This window comes from Lontra canadensis, unplaced genomic scaffold, assembly GCF_010015895.1.
Source record: "Lontra canadensis isolate GAN:19392208 unplaced genomic scaffold, GSC_riverotter_1.0 scaffold4, whole genome shotgun sequence".
Lineage (NCBI taxonomy): Eukaryota > Metazoa > Chordata > Mammalia > Carnivora > Mustelidae > Lontra > Lontra canadensis.
In genome coordinates, this window is record NW_022630998.1 from 44,402,265 (window position 1) to 44,415,476 (window position 13,212).

The 13,212-nt window shown below is 35.2% G+C and overlaps 1 protein-coding gene across 2 annotated transcripts in view; it reads right to left on the reverse strand.

Annotated features, from left to right (window-relative positions):
• Positions 1 to 13,212, reverse strand: part of CWC27 (CWC27 spliceosome associated cyclophilin) — a 190,890-nt gene that overhangs the window by 173,718 nt on the left and 3,960 nt on the right. For both annotated transcript variants that reach the window (XR_004381635.1, XM_032849728.1), the window contains exons 2-5: positions 8,135 to 8,231; positions 4,249 to 4,361; positions 1,655 to 1,798; positions 152 to 250 (exon numbers count right to left, since the gene is read on the reverse strand). Coding sequence is in view for 1 of the 2 variants with exons in the window: in XM_032849728.1 (XP_032705619.1) it covers positions 152 to 250; positions 1,655 to 1,798; positions 4,249 to 4,361; positions 8,135 to 8,231 (453 nt within the window). In the remaining variant the exon portion in view is untranslated. The remainder of the gene's footprint in view (positions 1 to 151; positions 251 to 1,654; positions 1,799 to 4,248; positions 4,362 to 8,134; positions 8,232 to 13,212) is intronic.

The following is a 13,212-nucleotide window of genomic DNA, read 5'->3' on the forward strand; positions in this document are numbered from 1 at the left end:
CTGCCTCTCTTTCTTTCTGTCTGTCATGAATAAATAAATAAAACCTAAGAAAAAAATAATAAAATTAAAAAATAAAATAAATAAAAATACTAACAGCCCGCTTCTCTTACGTGATAATTTAAGTGCTGTATCTTGGACATCATGCTCCTACCTCACAGCTTCTTATTCTGTGTGGATTACGTGGTCTTTCTTCCTCATCTACGTCAACTTCTGTCAACCGCAGCATGTTATACACTGTATCCCCTGTGACCTATCAAACAAGACAGAAAACCTAACTGTAAACTATTATATTCATTCTTTGAAATAAGAGAGGGCTTCTGGAAATACTTTTTCAATAATTAAGAGGAAATCTCGTATTTTTATATAGGAGCCTACGCGTTAAATAATGCAAATAAAGCAACTTCTTCTCAAGGGGAAAAAGCATAAAGGGAGTTCAATCCCTCAATAACATTTTTAGAAAACTTCCAATATATATTTAACATCAGGTTTTATTAAAAGTGAAGATACGATGCCAAGTAACCTCATACTGAATGACAGCTTTTCATTTAAACAAAATAAACAAATTCAGATTTTAGAAGTGGGTGGAACGAGCAGATAACAATACCACCTGTAAGTGCTTAGCACACATTATCTTGTTATGTCTCCACAAATATCCTAACAGCAGGTACTGCCATTATCCTCCTCCTCTAGATAAGAAAACTGAGATTCAAAGAAGTTACAGAGCCGACAGTGATGGCCTTTCTGAATACTTATTACTATGCTACACTTTGTCTCTAATGTGAACGTTATATATTAGCAATTGTAAAAAGTGGTGCAGAATGACAGTCTAAATCTCACTTTATTATATGTTTTTATTTTTTAAAAACAGTAGGAAGGAAAATCTACGAACATCGACAACCTGTGTTATAGTGATTCAAATGTGCATATTTTAACCTATGTTGTTAAGTTTTAAACAACCAGATTGTATTGCATGTTTTCAGCATGAGTCCTTTCATTCAACATTTCTCAGGCATTTTAAAATAATACCAATTTTCCAGTTGTGCTAGTTTGTTTTTTCCCTTTCATCCTCACACAATCCAGTTTTGCCTAGGCTGTGGGGAAACCATTCCTACTAAACCAGTAGAGGGAGCTGATACACTAGTGATGTCTAACATGCCTACAACTTAAAACGTGGAAATATGTTTTTTAGAAGGGAGAGTGAAAAAACAAAACCGTCAGAATCCCCTTTTAAAGAAAGATGTTAAATGTGAACAGGATTAAATAGGTACTACTCGAAGTAATATTTCAGGTAAAATGTTTTAATGTTAACACAACTTCACTTTAGACTTAAGAAATTCATCCTTGACAAAAATAAACTTTAAACTACTAAATGTTGTTACCTAGATTTCTAAAAACATAAAAACATTATCAGATGAGCAATATAGTAGCTAATATCATCAGTATGATTTTAGAAAAGAACATTTACACTCATAATTAATGACTTATTTGAAACATACAAACAAAAATAAAGGTGGTCCCTGATAGTTCATTGTAAAAGGAATATATTCCATCATTTTTAGAAATAATAAATATCCCAGGGAATATTTTTATGAGGGCAGCTCCTAGATAAGTTGGTCATATTTATCAAAGAAGCTGAAGATAACTGGACACAAACCTTTCCAAAAATGGTATGTTTATTGTTGAGTTCATCTGCTCGACCCAGTGTAAAGAAAAACTGGCTGCCATTATCATGAGGACCAGCATTTGCCATGGCAACCAGTCCTCTCCGATTAAAACGTAACCGGGAATGGAATTCATCCTGAAGCATAAAAAAAAAAAAAAAAAAAAAGTTTAGTGAATGACCTCAGTTATAAGGTTCTTCCTACTCTGTTAACCAGGTTCTGTATAACTTCCAATCAAAAATGCTAAAGTTTTATTTGACTGATTTTCAAGTATAATCAAATCCAATACTTCCTATTCCTTCACTAATGTTAAACTTGACTTCACTAGCCTATAAGCATCTTCTAAATATCCTCAACCACAAATGTATCCTATTTTATGGGAAAGCTGCCTATTTACACAGAAGAAGGGCACTCAAAGGGGAAGAGATTTCTAAGTCATTCCTCTATTCCCAACCCTTAAAGTTATCTAACTTTTTAGAACCTTCTGTTTTTCTTTTCCAAAAACACTACCTTGGAGTCATTGTAGGGTCTTCAACTATTGCCCCTCCCCACTCCATTCTAAAGGTCTTGAAAAAATGGCTTTCTTCTTGTTTTTTAATTCAAGGAATCTACTTAATTGTGTTATGTGCTTTACTCTTTTTTAAAGGTCTTTGTTGAGTCTTTTCTGAACTGGCACTGCTCCCATTTGCCAGTTTTCCAAAGAACCAGAGCAAGCCTCTCTAAAGTGGATTTCTTGCTATGGTAGGGCTACATAACATACATTAGTCTCTCAGTTAACAGAATTTCTATCCAGACCTGATACTAGACTCATTTATAATATAGGCATATGATGTAATCAGTGCTTTTCAGAAAGAAAGTTATTTTTCCTTAATAAGTAATTGTCAAAGATTTGAGCACAAAGAGTCATAACTTGGGATGCCTGGGTGGTTCAGCCAGTTAAGCATCTACCTTCGGCTCAGGTCATTATCCCAGTCCTGGGATTGAGTCCTGCATCAGGCAACTAGCTCAGCAGTGAGCCTGATTCTCCCTCTACCTCTACTTGCCACTCTCCCTGCTCGTGCTCTCTCTCTGTGACAAATAAATAAATAACATCTTAAAAAACAAAACAAAAAAAAGTCATAACTCTTTCTACTGTATCAAAGTGGCCTAATTGAAAAACTTAACAAGATAATGGTATTACATAATAAGCAAAAATCTCAGTTTAGAAAGGAATTATGAGAAAGTGCTATACTGTCACACTGAACAATAGAATAAAGGAATGCTTTCTACTAGATGGAAGCTCTAAAATCATGAGACAAGTCAATTTGGTAAAATGCAAAGTAGTTTTTTAGTTACATTTGAGACTTTTTTATTATAGCCATTCCTCATTTTCTAAGGCCATTATCATCTGGAAATTAAAGCAAACAGTTCAAGTATTTTTCTCAAGAATCACATAGTGACCCAGTAAAAAATTAAAAGAAACTCCAGACCCTCTATCTCATTCGTATAAACATGATGTCTTTAAAAATTCTCATATTTTAAGAGCTACCAATGTTTACTCATACAAAGAACATGACATTGGTACCATCAGATTAATAAATAACCTAAATTGTAGTTTTTATTTGAACCCACTGTTATTAACTACAATGCTCTTTTTTTTTCTTTTTAGATCTGTATAGGCAGTTAATAAATCACTGACCTATTCTTGATTAATACACTTTTTTCCTAATATTTTTTATGTTAATTCTTTCTTCTGTCCCCTTGTGATTTCCTGTTATGACATGTGTTTTAGGCTACAAACATCTGTTGTGCATAATTAAGAATGAGTTCTGCTTTGGACCTAATTGCGTCTCCCCAATTCATACAGTGAGGCTTTAACCCTCCGTGTGACTGTATGGGAGACAGGGCCTGCAAGGAGATAATGCTAAGTTAAGTGATGTTATAAGTGTGAAGCCCTAATCCAGGACTGTTAGTGTCCTTATAAAAAGAGGAAGAGACTCCAAAGTTCACTCTCTCTACCATGTGAAAACATAGCGAGGAGGTGGCCATCTGCAAGCCAGGAAGAGACCCTTCGCCAGAAACTGAATGCTAATAAGTTGACCCATACTTCCTAGCCTCCAGAACTGTAAGAAATAAATTGCTGTTGTTTAAGCAAACAACATGGGTTGTTTCAGCCAACCCATCAGTGGTATTTTATTATAATGGTCCAAACAGATTAATATAAGTTCCATATAGTGTTAAATATTTTAAAATAGGATGGCATATGAAATGTTCTAAAAATCTTTTACATTTACAGAGTTTCAGAGATCAGATATTGTCAGATATCAAGAATTACATAATAAAGGTTTTTTTCCTGCCTCACATTTTCCTCATGACCACAAGCAGGTATACCTGAATTCAACCTAGTGTAAAAGCTAGCAATAAGACAACTCAGAATGCTCGATAGGGGAAGTGCTGCTCTTATACCTGTATAATCCTAAACACATGACAGGTACCAGATTTTGTGCACTAATGTGAAATGCATTTTTTTTCATGTGGGGCACAGTCATTTTCAATTAAGCAATCCAAACTGATTTGCAAATAAATAACAATAAAAATTCAGTTTCACCTTGAATGGGGCTCCATAGATAGACTCTCCACCAGTCCCTGTGCCAGTAGGATCTCCCCCTTGGACTATAAAACCAGGTACAACTCTATGAAAAATGGTGTTGTCATAATATGCTGAAAGAAATTTAAAATAATTTAGCAAAGTCTAAAACGAAGTGTATAGCTTTGAGAGTTAATATCAGAGTCACAGATTTTTTTCTCACACTATTAAATAGGCTCATAAATCAAACCCCTTCTTCCCTACTTAACCATAAAATGTCTACTCAAAATAGTACAATTTCTACAAAAAAGCATGGTGGTTGTTGTATTGTAATTATTTCCAAGATTCTCTCCAACTCCAGATTACAGTTTATGTATAAATATATTTGGAAGCTATAAAAATACAGGAGGGATCATATATGATCTCTTAATAGTACTTATTATTTGGAACCAGAAGTCATTAAGGAGACTTCACCAAGAAAAAGAAGTGGTATGTGGCAGAAGCATGACATCTCTGTGAGGTAAATCCTGAGCCAAGAAGTTGGTGAGGGCAGAAGGGCAATATTTAGGGTTTGACAGAATCAGAGTTTAAAGTGGAAAACATATGAAGAATATATATGTAGCCCTGAAGGAAGTACTGAATAAACAAAACCTATTATTATTGTTGTAAAAGCAAACAAAAAACAAGTAGCAGCATAATAGATGGGAGATGGAGTTAATTCCCGAGTCTAGTTCTAGTTCAGTCACGTGTTTAGGATTGGAAAGCAGAAAGAGGGAGAATAGTTCCCTGAAAGCTTCACTGAGCTGCAGAACTGCCTGACACCAGATTTCTTGTCATTCATACAGGATTATAAATGTCTTTATTATGTAAATAATATTGAGTTGAGTCTTCTCTTACTTGCACCTAAACACAAGGTAACTCATTCAATGACAAATACAATCAAGTATCTACTTTATGAGTCAAAACAAGACTATGGTTTATCATAATTCATAAAGTACTATATAATACAGTGGCTTGTAGGCACCCTCATCATTATTTACATTTGCAAGATCTATCTGGACGTAAAATCCATACTTTAAAGCAATATCGGCAAGAGAGACTCAGTGCAAAGAAGTGCTCCTTGGTTACAAATAGAAACTGTAAAAACTGAATCTACAAGTATCTCTCCTGTATTAAGTAACCATTTACTCAGAGTGGGTTAAAACTAGGCAGCATTCAGGAGTTCTGACTCTTGCATCTTGTTGGCTGGGTAGCGTTAAACATAATTTTTTCCCACCATTTTTAAAAAATGGAGATATAATTGACATTTAACATTATAGTAGTTTCAGGTATACAACATAATGATTCAGTATTTATATATATTGTGCAGTGTTCACCACCGTAAGCCTAGTTAACAGCCAGCACCTCACAAAGTTACAAATTCCTTTTTCTTACGATGAGCACTTTTAAGATCTACTTTCTTACCAACTTCCATATATGCAATACAATATTATTAACTATCATCTACCATGATATACATATAATTTTCTCATTATTAACCAACTGAGCCACCCAGATACGCCCAAAATTTTTAATTATAAAATAAATAATTACTGGGGATCCAGTGTATAGCATGGAGGTTATAGTTAACAGTACTGTGTTGTATACTTGAAATTTGCAAAGAGAGTAGATCTCAAGTGTTCTCACCACACACACACACTCATAAGGTAACTATGTGAAGTGATGGATATATTACTTAACTTGATAGTAATAATCATTTCACAATGTGTATGTGTCTTAAATCATCACACTGTACACTTTAAAAAGATCATGTTGTACATCCTAAATATATACAATTTTTATTTGTCTATAATACCTCAGTAAAGCTAAAAAAAAAAAAACGACTAAAAACTTGCTTTTAACTGCCGTATCTATATCATGTTCCACCCTCCTGGTTTTTACTCATTTACTTTTTAATTCTGGAAATCATCCCTTGTTGAAGTAAATACTGATATGAATGTTCTAAGTCCTAGAAATTTCATGACTTGTTTAAATCATAGAATTAGTTAATTAAAATGGGGTTCTCGATTTTAAAACCTTGACTTTATTTGGGAGTATTTTCATTTAAATTAATCTTCTCAGGTTTCTTCTTAGCCTCTGCAGTAATAATTCTATCTTTCACCTGTTCAACTTAAGAGAATTGCTCTGAGTTATTTTTCTTATGATTTTCCTATTCTTTTCTCTTTCTCCTTGTATTCTTTTAAATAGGGGAATAATTTTTTTGTTGTTCCAATTAAGTTCCACCATGACCTAACTTAACTTTATTTTTTCTTCACTATCGTATTATATCCAGATGTTTTCTGTTTCTCCCATTCACCTGGTCATGGATTATTAATTACCATTCATTCTTTCTAATGTTTTTGTACTTTCACTCTTCCCCTATAAAATTTGAGCTTTTGAGTCTTCAAAACTTCTTTCCAGAAGCAAGTCTGACTTCTCTATGTCTACTGTGTTTCTTGGTTCTGTTGATAGTTATTTGAGGCTTCTCTGACTGTACTACCTGTCTGACTCAATTTCCTTCCTGCCTGCCATAGCAATTATTAATAATGGTCTTTGCAGATGTCTTTCCCTCTATTTTGGGGGGGCAGGTTTTTGGGGAAGTCTATTTATTTTTATATCTTAAATCCTCCCCTGGTAATTATTTATTTGTATAATTATTATCTATTTGGAGAGCTCTTTCTGTATCCTCCTACTGGTTATACTAAGTTCCCTTTCACACCTTGCTTTTGACTCAAAATGTTGTTTTCTGATACCTGATTAACCCTGTCTGTCTTTACCAATCAGATATAACTTAGAAAGATAATGATTTGGCACCACTGTAGATATCTGAAACCATATGCAATGTATTCCAAAAGTCAGTAAGTTACAAAAATGTTTAGAATGTTTAGTTCTACAGGAGAATATTCTGAAGGAGAAAGCACTCAAGTGGATGTATAATTCTGTAAAGTTTATTGAAAGAAAAATAGTCACTTTGTGACTCGGTCTAAAATCATACTGGAAACATTGATAATGACATCACTGAATGTTGAATGGAAGGCTTCATTGAGAAGATGGAACTGTGGGCAGATATTAAAAAGTGGGTAGACTTAAACAGTAAAGAAGGAAAGAAAAAGTATTCTGAAAGGAGACTGAGGATATGAAGCAAGGTATGAGGGTATGTGTGAAAGTGGAAATGGGAAGGAAGTGCTCAGGAAATAAAAGTAATAGTCAGCTGAAGCCATATGGTTATTTAGTGCAATGAAAAAAAAGGCTGGAAGGCTAGGAAACCAAGCCGTCTGAGGATTTGGCTGCTAGATGAATAAAAAAAGAGGGTAAACAGATTAAAGATTACAGAGAGAAAGACCCAGGTAAAAGCCAATCACAATCAGCAGGTGAAAGTCAAGGCAATCTGGTTTAGTTATAGCTGACAGAGGAAGTGTAAAGTCCACTACTAAATTGGGAGTAAAGTCCACTTCGATATGTAAATTAGAGTAAAGAAGAGAGAAAATGGCTGGAATTCTAAATTTGACAGTTATTTGGATAGAAGTAACAACTGAAGAGTAAAGAACCCAAGGCAATCTCAGGGAGTACCTTTATTTGGAGGATGAAAGAAAGAAGTGGGGAATAGACAAAGATAAAAAATGATCAAAGTTTTATTGGAGAGATAAATTTCTCTACTGAAGATACACAGATTTATTTGAAAGACAGTCTTTATCTCCTCCCTCTATTTCCTGACACAGTAGCTCAACACCGTATCACTCATATCAACTCCTATCATTCATCACCACCATTTAATAGCAGGCCTCAATGTTGTGGAAAGATACACTTCAGTTTATTTTTAAATTAATAAAAAATTTCCTACAGAATAAAACTTAAGAGTTATGATTACCTTCCAAACAAAGCTGAATGAAATTTCTGCAAGCTTTAGGAGCTTCTTTTGACCACAACTCTATGTCAATATCTCCAGCTGTAGTTTTCAATAAAACCTGTAGAAAGAATATGACATCATTACATTAAATTATCATTTTGGCTTGATAATTAGTTGAAATGCTGCTCAATTTAAGGCATTCATTAATGAGTTTTCAATTTTAAAGTTAAAAACTTTGCTGGGCTTTTCTTGCTATACTAAAAAAAAAAAATACACTCAAAAAGTACAACAGGGAAAAGACAGTGTCTTCAACAAATGGTATTGGAAAAACTGGACAGCTTTATGCAAAAAAATGAAACTGGACCACTTTTCTTATACCATACATAAAAATACACTTAAGATGGAATAGAAACTTAAATCTGAGACCTGAAACCATAAAACTCCCAGAAAAAAAAACAGATAGCAATGTGACACTTGCCTTAGCAATGTTTTTGTAGACATGTCTCTTCAGTTAATAACCAAAATACATAAAGAACTTATACAACCCAACACCCCCCCAAAAAAAAAAATTTTTTTTTTCAATTAAAAATGGGTAGAGGAAAGAAAAAAAAAAAATGGGTAGAAGACCTGAATAGACATTGTTCCAAAGAAGACATACAGATGGCCAACAGACATAGGAAATCATGCTCAAATCAGCTGAGCAATGCAAATACTCAAGGGAATGCAAATCAAAACCACAATGAGATGTTACCTTAGCCCTGTGAGAATGGCCAGAATCAAAAAGACAAGAAGAAATAAGTGTTGGCAAGGATGTAGAGAAAAAGGAACACTCATGCACCGTTGGTAGCAATATAAACTGGTGTGGCCACTGTGGAAAGCAGTGCAGAGATTACTTAAAAAATTGAAAACAGGGGCGCCTGGGTGGCTCAGTGGGTTAAAGCCTCTGCCTTCGGCTCAGGTCATGATCCCAGGGTCCTGGGATGGAGCCCCGCATCGGGCTCTCTGCTCTGCAGAGAGCCTGCTTCCCTTCCTCTCTCTCTGCCTGCCTCTCTGCCTACTTGTGATCTCTGTCAAGTAAATAAATAAAATCTTTTAAAAATAAATAAATAAATAAACAAAAAAAAAATTGAAAACAGAATTACCATATGATCCAGTGATTCCACTACTGGGTATTTACCCTAAGAAAATAAAAACACTAATTTGAAAATGTATTTGTACCCCTATGTTTACAGCAGCAGTATTTATAATAGCCAAGATATGGAAGCAACCCAAGTGTGCATCCATAGATGAATGGATAAAGAAGTGGCATGGATGTCTGTGTGTGTGTGTGTGTGTGTGTGTGTGTATACATAAATATATATATTATATATATAAATCTGGTAGAAGAATAATAGTCATAAAAAAGAATGCAATACGGCTATTTGCAGCAGTATGGATAAAGACGGTATAATACTGCTAAGAGAAGTAAGTCTGACACAATAATACAAATACCATATGTTCTCACACATATGTGGAATTTAAGAAACAAAACAAACAAAAATGTCAAAAAAAGCCCTCAAACCCTTAAACACTGAGAACAAAATGGTGGTTGTCAGAGGGGAAGTAGGGGATGGTGAGACAGATAAAGGAGATTAGAGAGTACGTTTATTTTGATGAGCAGTGAATAGTGTATAGAATTGTTGAATAATTCTACTGTTAAATCATTCCACCTCAAAATAATATAACACTATGTTAATTATACTTGAATAAAAAAATTCAATACAAGTCATTATAAATTTATATCATTCAAATACCATTTTCAGAAATAATGTAGGACTTAAGAAAAAAATAGCATATACCTTTTTAATCAGAAAAACTTACTCATTTAAAAATCAATCATTTAAACTTGCTTTAATTAAGAAAGTTTGCAGCCTTTCTTCCAATAATATTGGCATAGCAAATTAAGAAATTAAAGAACAGGAGTGCCTGGGTGGGTCAGTGGGTTAAAGCCTCTGCCTTCAGCGCAGGTCATGATCCCAGAGTCCTGAGATGGAGCCCCACATTCAGGATGCCTGCTCAGCAGGGAGCCTGCTTCCTCCTCTCTCTCCTGCCTCTCTGCCTACTTGTGATCTCTGTCTGTCAAATAAATAAACAAAATCTCCAAAAAAAAAAAAAAAAGAAAAAAAAAAAAAAAAAAGAAAGAAATTAAAGAACAATGAACCCATGAAACCGTGACACCATAAGACAATTTTACAATTACGTTTTTACATATAAACATTCTACTTTCTCATTCAAAATCACACCATTCCTGGAGTACCTGGATGGTTCAGTCTGTTAAGCATCTGACTCTTGATTTTTGGCTCAGGTCAAGACATCAAGGTCATCAGATTGAGCCTCATGCCAGGCTCCGTGGGGAGTCTACTTGAGATTCTCCCTCCCTCTACCCACCCCCCTTCTCTCTCTCTCTCTCTCTCTCTCAAAAAAAAAAAAAAAAAATTCCTAATTTACAATGAAACATTCTTTTTTAAATTTTTTTTAAAAAGATTTATTTATTTGACAGAGAGAGAACTCACAAGTAGGCAGAGAGGCAGGCAGAGAGAGAGGGGGAAGCAGGCTCCCTGCTGAGCAGAGAGCCTGATGTGGGGCTTGATCCCAGGATCCTGTGATCATGACATGGGCTGAAGGCAGAGGCTTAACCCACTGAGCACCCATGCACACCTACAATGAAACATTCTCAATCTAATTCTAGGTTGTATATTACTAAAATGGTGTATCTCAAAATCACCATCTATAGTCAATGGAATCCTTTAATAGCCTCTTTTCTACCTGCTCATGAAGATAAGGACTTATAACTTGGCTTGGCATGAAACAACACCCAAAAGATTTATTCTGGAGGGGACCTGGGTGGCTCAGTAGGTTAGGTTTCTGCCTTCAGCTTAGGGCATGATCTTAGGGTTCTGGGATTGAGCCCTGGGTCAAGCTCCCTACTCAATAGGGAGTGTGCTTCTCCCTCTATCTCCCCTGGCTGGTGCACATGTGCATGCTCTCTTACTTTCTCTCAAATAAATAAATAAAATCTTAAAGAAAGAAGAAAAGAAGGAAGAAATGAAGAAAGGAAGGAAGGAAGGAAGAAAAGAAAAATACTCTATCATGACAAATCAACCCAACTAGATTCTCATATTCTTGGGCGGTATATTTTTGGGATGCAAAGTGAGTGACTGAGTAACTCCCTAGACTGTATCTAGAACACTGGGTAACACCTTCTGATTTTGAATGAAAACTGGTATATACCCCAATCCCCAAAATACAGTATATCTAAAAAGACAATGTCCTGTCCTACCTATTATCCCCTTGTATACTTAAAATAAAATGTTACTGCTAAAGGGAACCTACACATGTCTTCTCTCCTTTCGAATTCTAATACAATGATTCCAACTTTTTCAAAGTATGCATCCGTATTAGCAAAGATGAGAAGGGAAGTGGGAAGGAGTTAAGGAATTGGGTGCACACAGTCCTCAAATATGTACTTTTTTTCCTATAGTATTTTAAGAGTCACAGAATATAAACATTTCAAAGGATTACATAAAAACAGTATTTTTAGATAACTCTTAATCTTCTTTACTAGTGATATAATGAAACTTTTTTAAAAATAACAGCATTACTGAGATATAATTCACATACCAAACAAGTCACCCTTTTAAAGTGGTTTTTAGTACCATGACCACTACTTAATTCCAGAACATTTCATCACCCTCAAAAGAAACCCCGTCCCCGTTAGCAGTCACTCCCTATTTCCTCTTACTCCTATCCCTTGGCAACCACTAATCTACTTTCTGTATCTATGGCTTTGCCTACTGAACATTTCATATAAATGGAATCATACAATATGTGGCTTTTTTTTTTTAAGATTTTATTTATTTATTTGACAGACAGAGATCACAAGTAGGCTGTGAGGCAGGCAGAGAGAGAGGAAGGGAGTCAGGCTCCTTGCTGAACAAAAAGTCCGATGCAGGGCTCGATCCCAGGACCCTGGGATCATGACCTGAGCTGAAGGCAGAGGCTTTAACCTACTGAGAGAGAGCCTGCCTCTCTCCTTACTTGTGATCTCTGCTTGTCAAATAAATAAATTAAAAAAAAAAATCTTAAAAAAAAAAAAAAAGAAAGAAACCACTGCTCTCAAGAACGAGCTAATATACATCATCCCTGCCTTTATAGTGTGTGGAGTCAGGGTGCTCAAAGGACAATAGTGACCCTTCCACTTACAAAGGGTAAAGGAGCTTTGTTACTTTAGACATGATATCTAACATATCTGTGATCCAACTTCCTTATGTAAAAATAGGTATAATACTCTTATAGGTTTGTTGAGGACAAAATGATTTATTCTACATAGACTGCTTTGAACAGTACTTGACAAATAGTAAATGCTCAAAAAATAGTAGCTATTACTATTGTAATTATTATTCTTATATAATTTTCTCTGGCACAGTCAACTTACACCTAGTAAAAAGAATGCTTACACCTGGTAAAAAGCATCTGGCTTTGACTCGGGTCATGATCTCAGGGTCCTGGGATTGAGCCCTACATCGGGCTCCCTGTTCAGCAGGGAATCTGCTTCTCCTTCTCCCCCTTGCACAAAAATAAACTCAAAATGGATGAAGGACAGGAATCCATCAAAATCCTAGAGGACAACACTGGTAACAACCTTTTCAACCTCGGCTGCAGCAACTTTTTGCTAGGCATTTCTGCAGAGGCTAGGGAGACAAAGGCAAAAATGAACTACTGGGACTTCATCAAGATAAAAAGCTTTTGCACAGCAAGGGAACAGTCAATAAAACTAAAAGGCAACCTATGGAATGGGAGAGGGTATTTGTAAATGTCTTATCAGATAAAGGGCTAGCATCCAAAATCTATAAAGAACTTATCAAACTAAACACCCAAAAAACAAAAAAATCCAATCATGAAATGGGCAGAAGACATGAACAGACACTTACCCAAAGAAGACCTACAAATGGCCAACAGACATAGAAAAAAGGTTCAACATCACTTGGCATTAGGGAAATACAAATCAAAACCACAATGAGATACTACCTCACACTGGTCAGAATGGCAAAAATTAACAA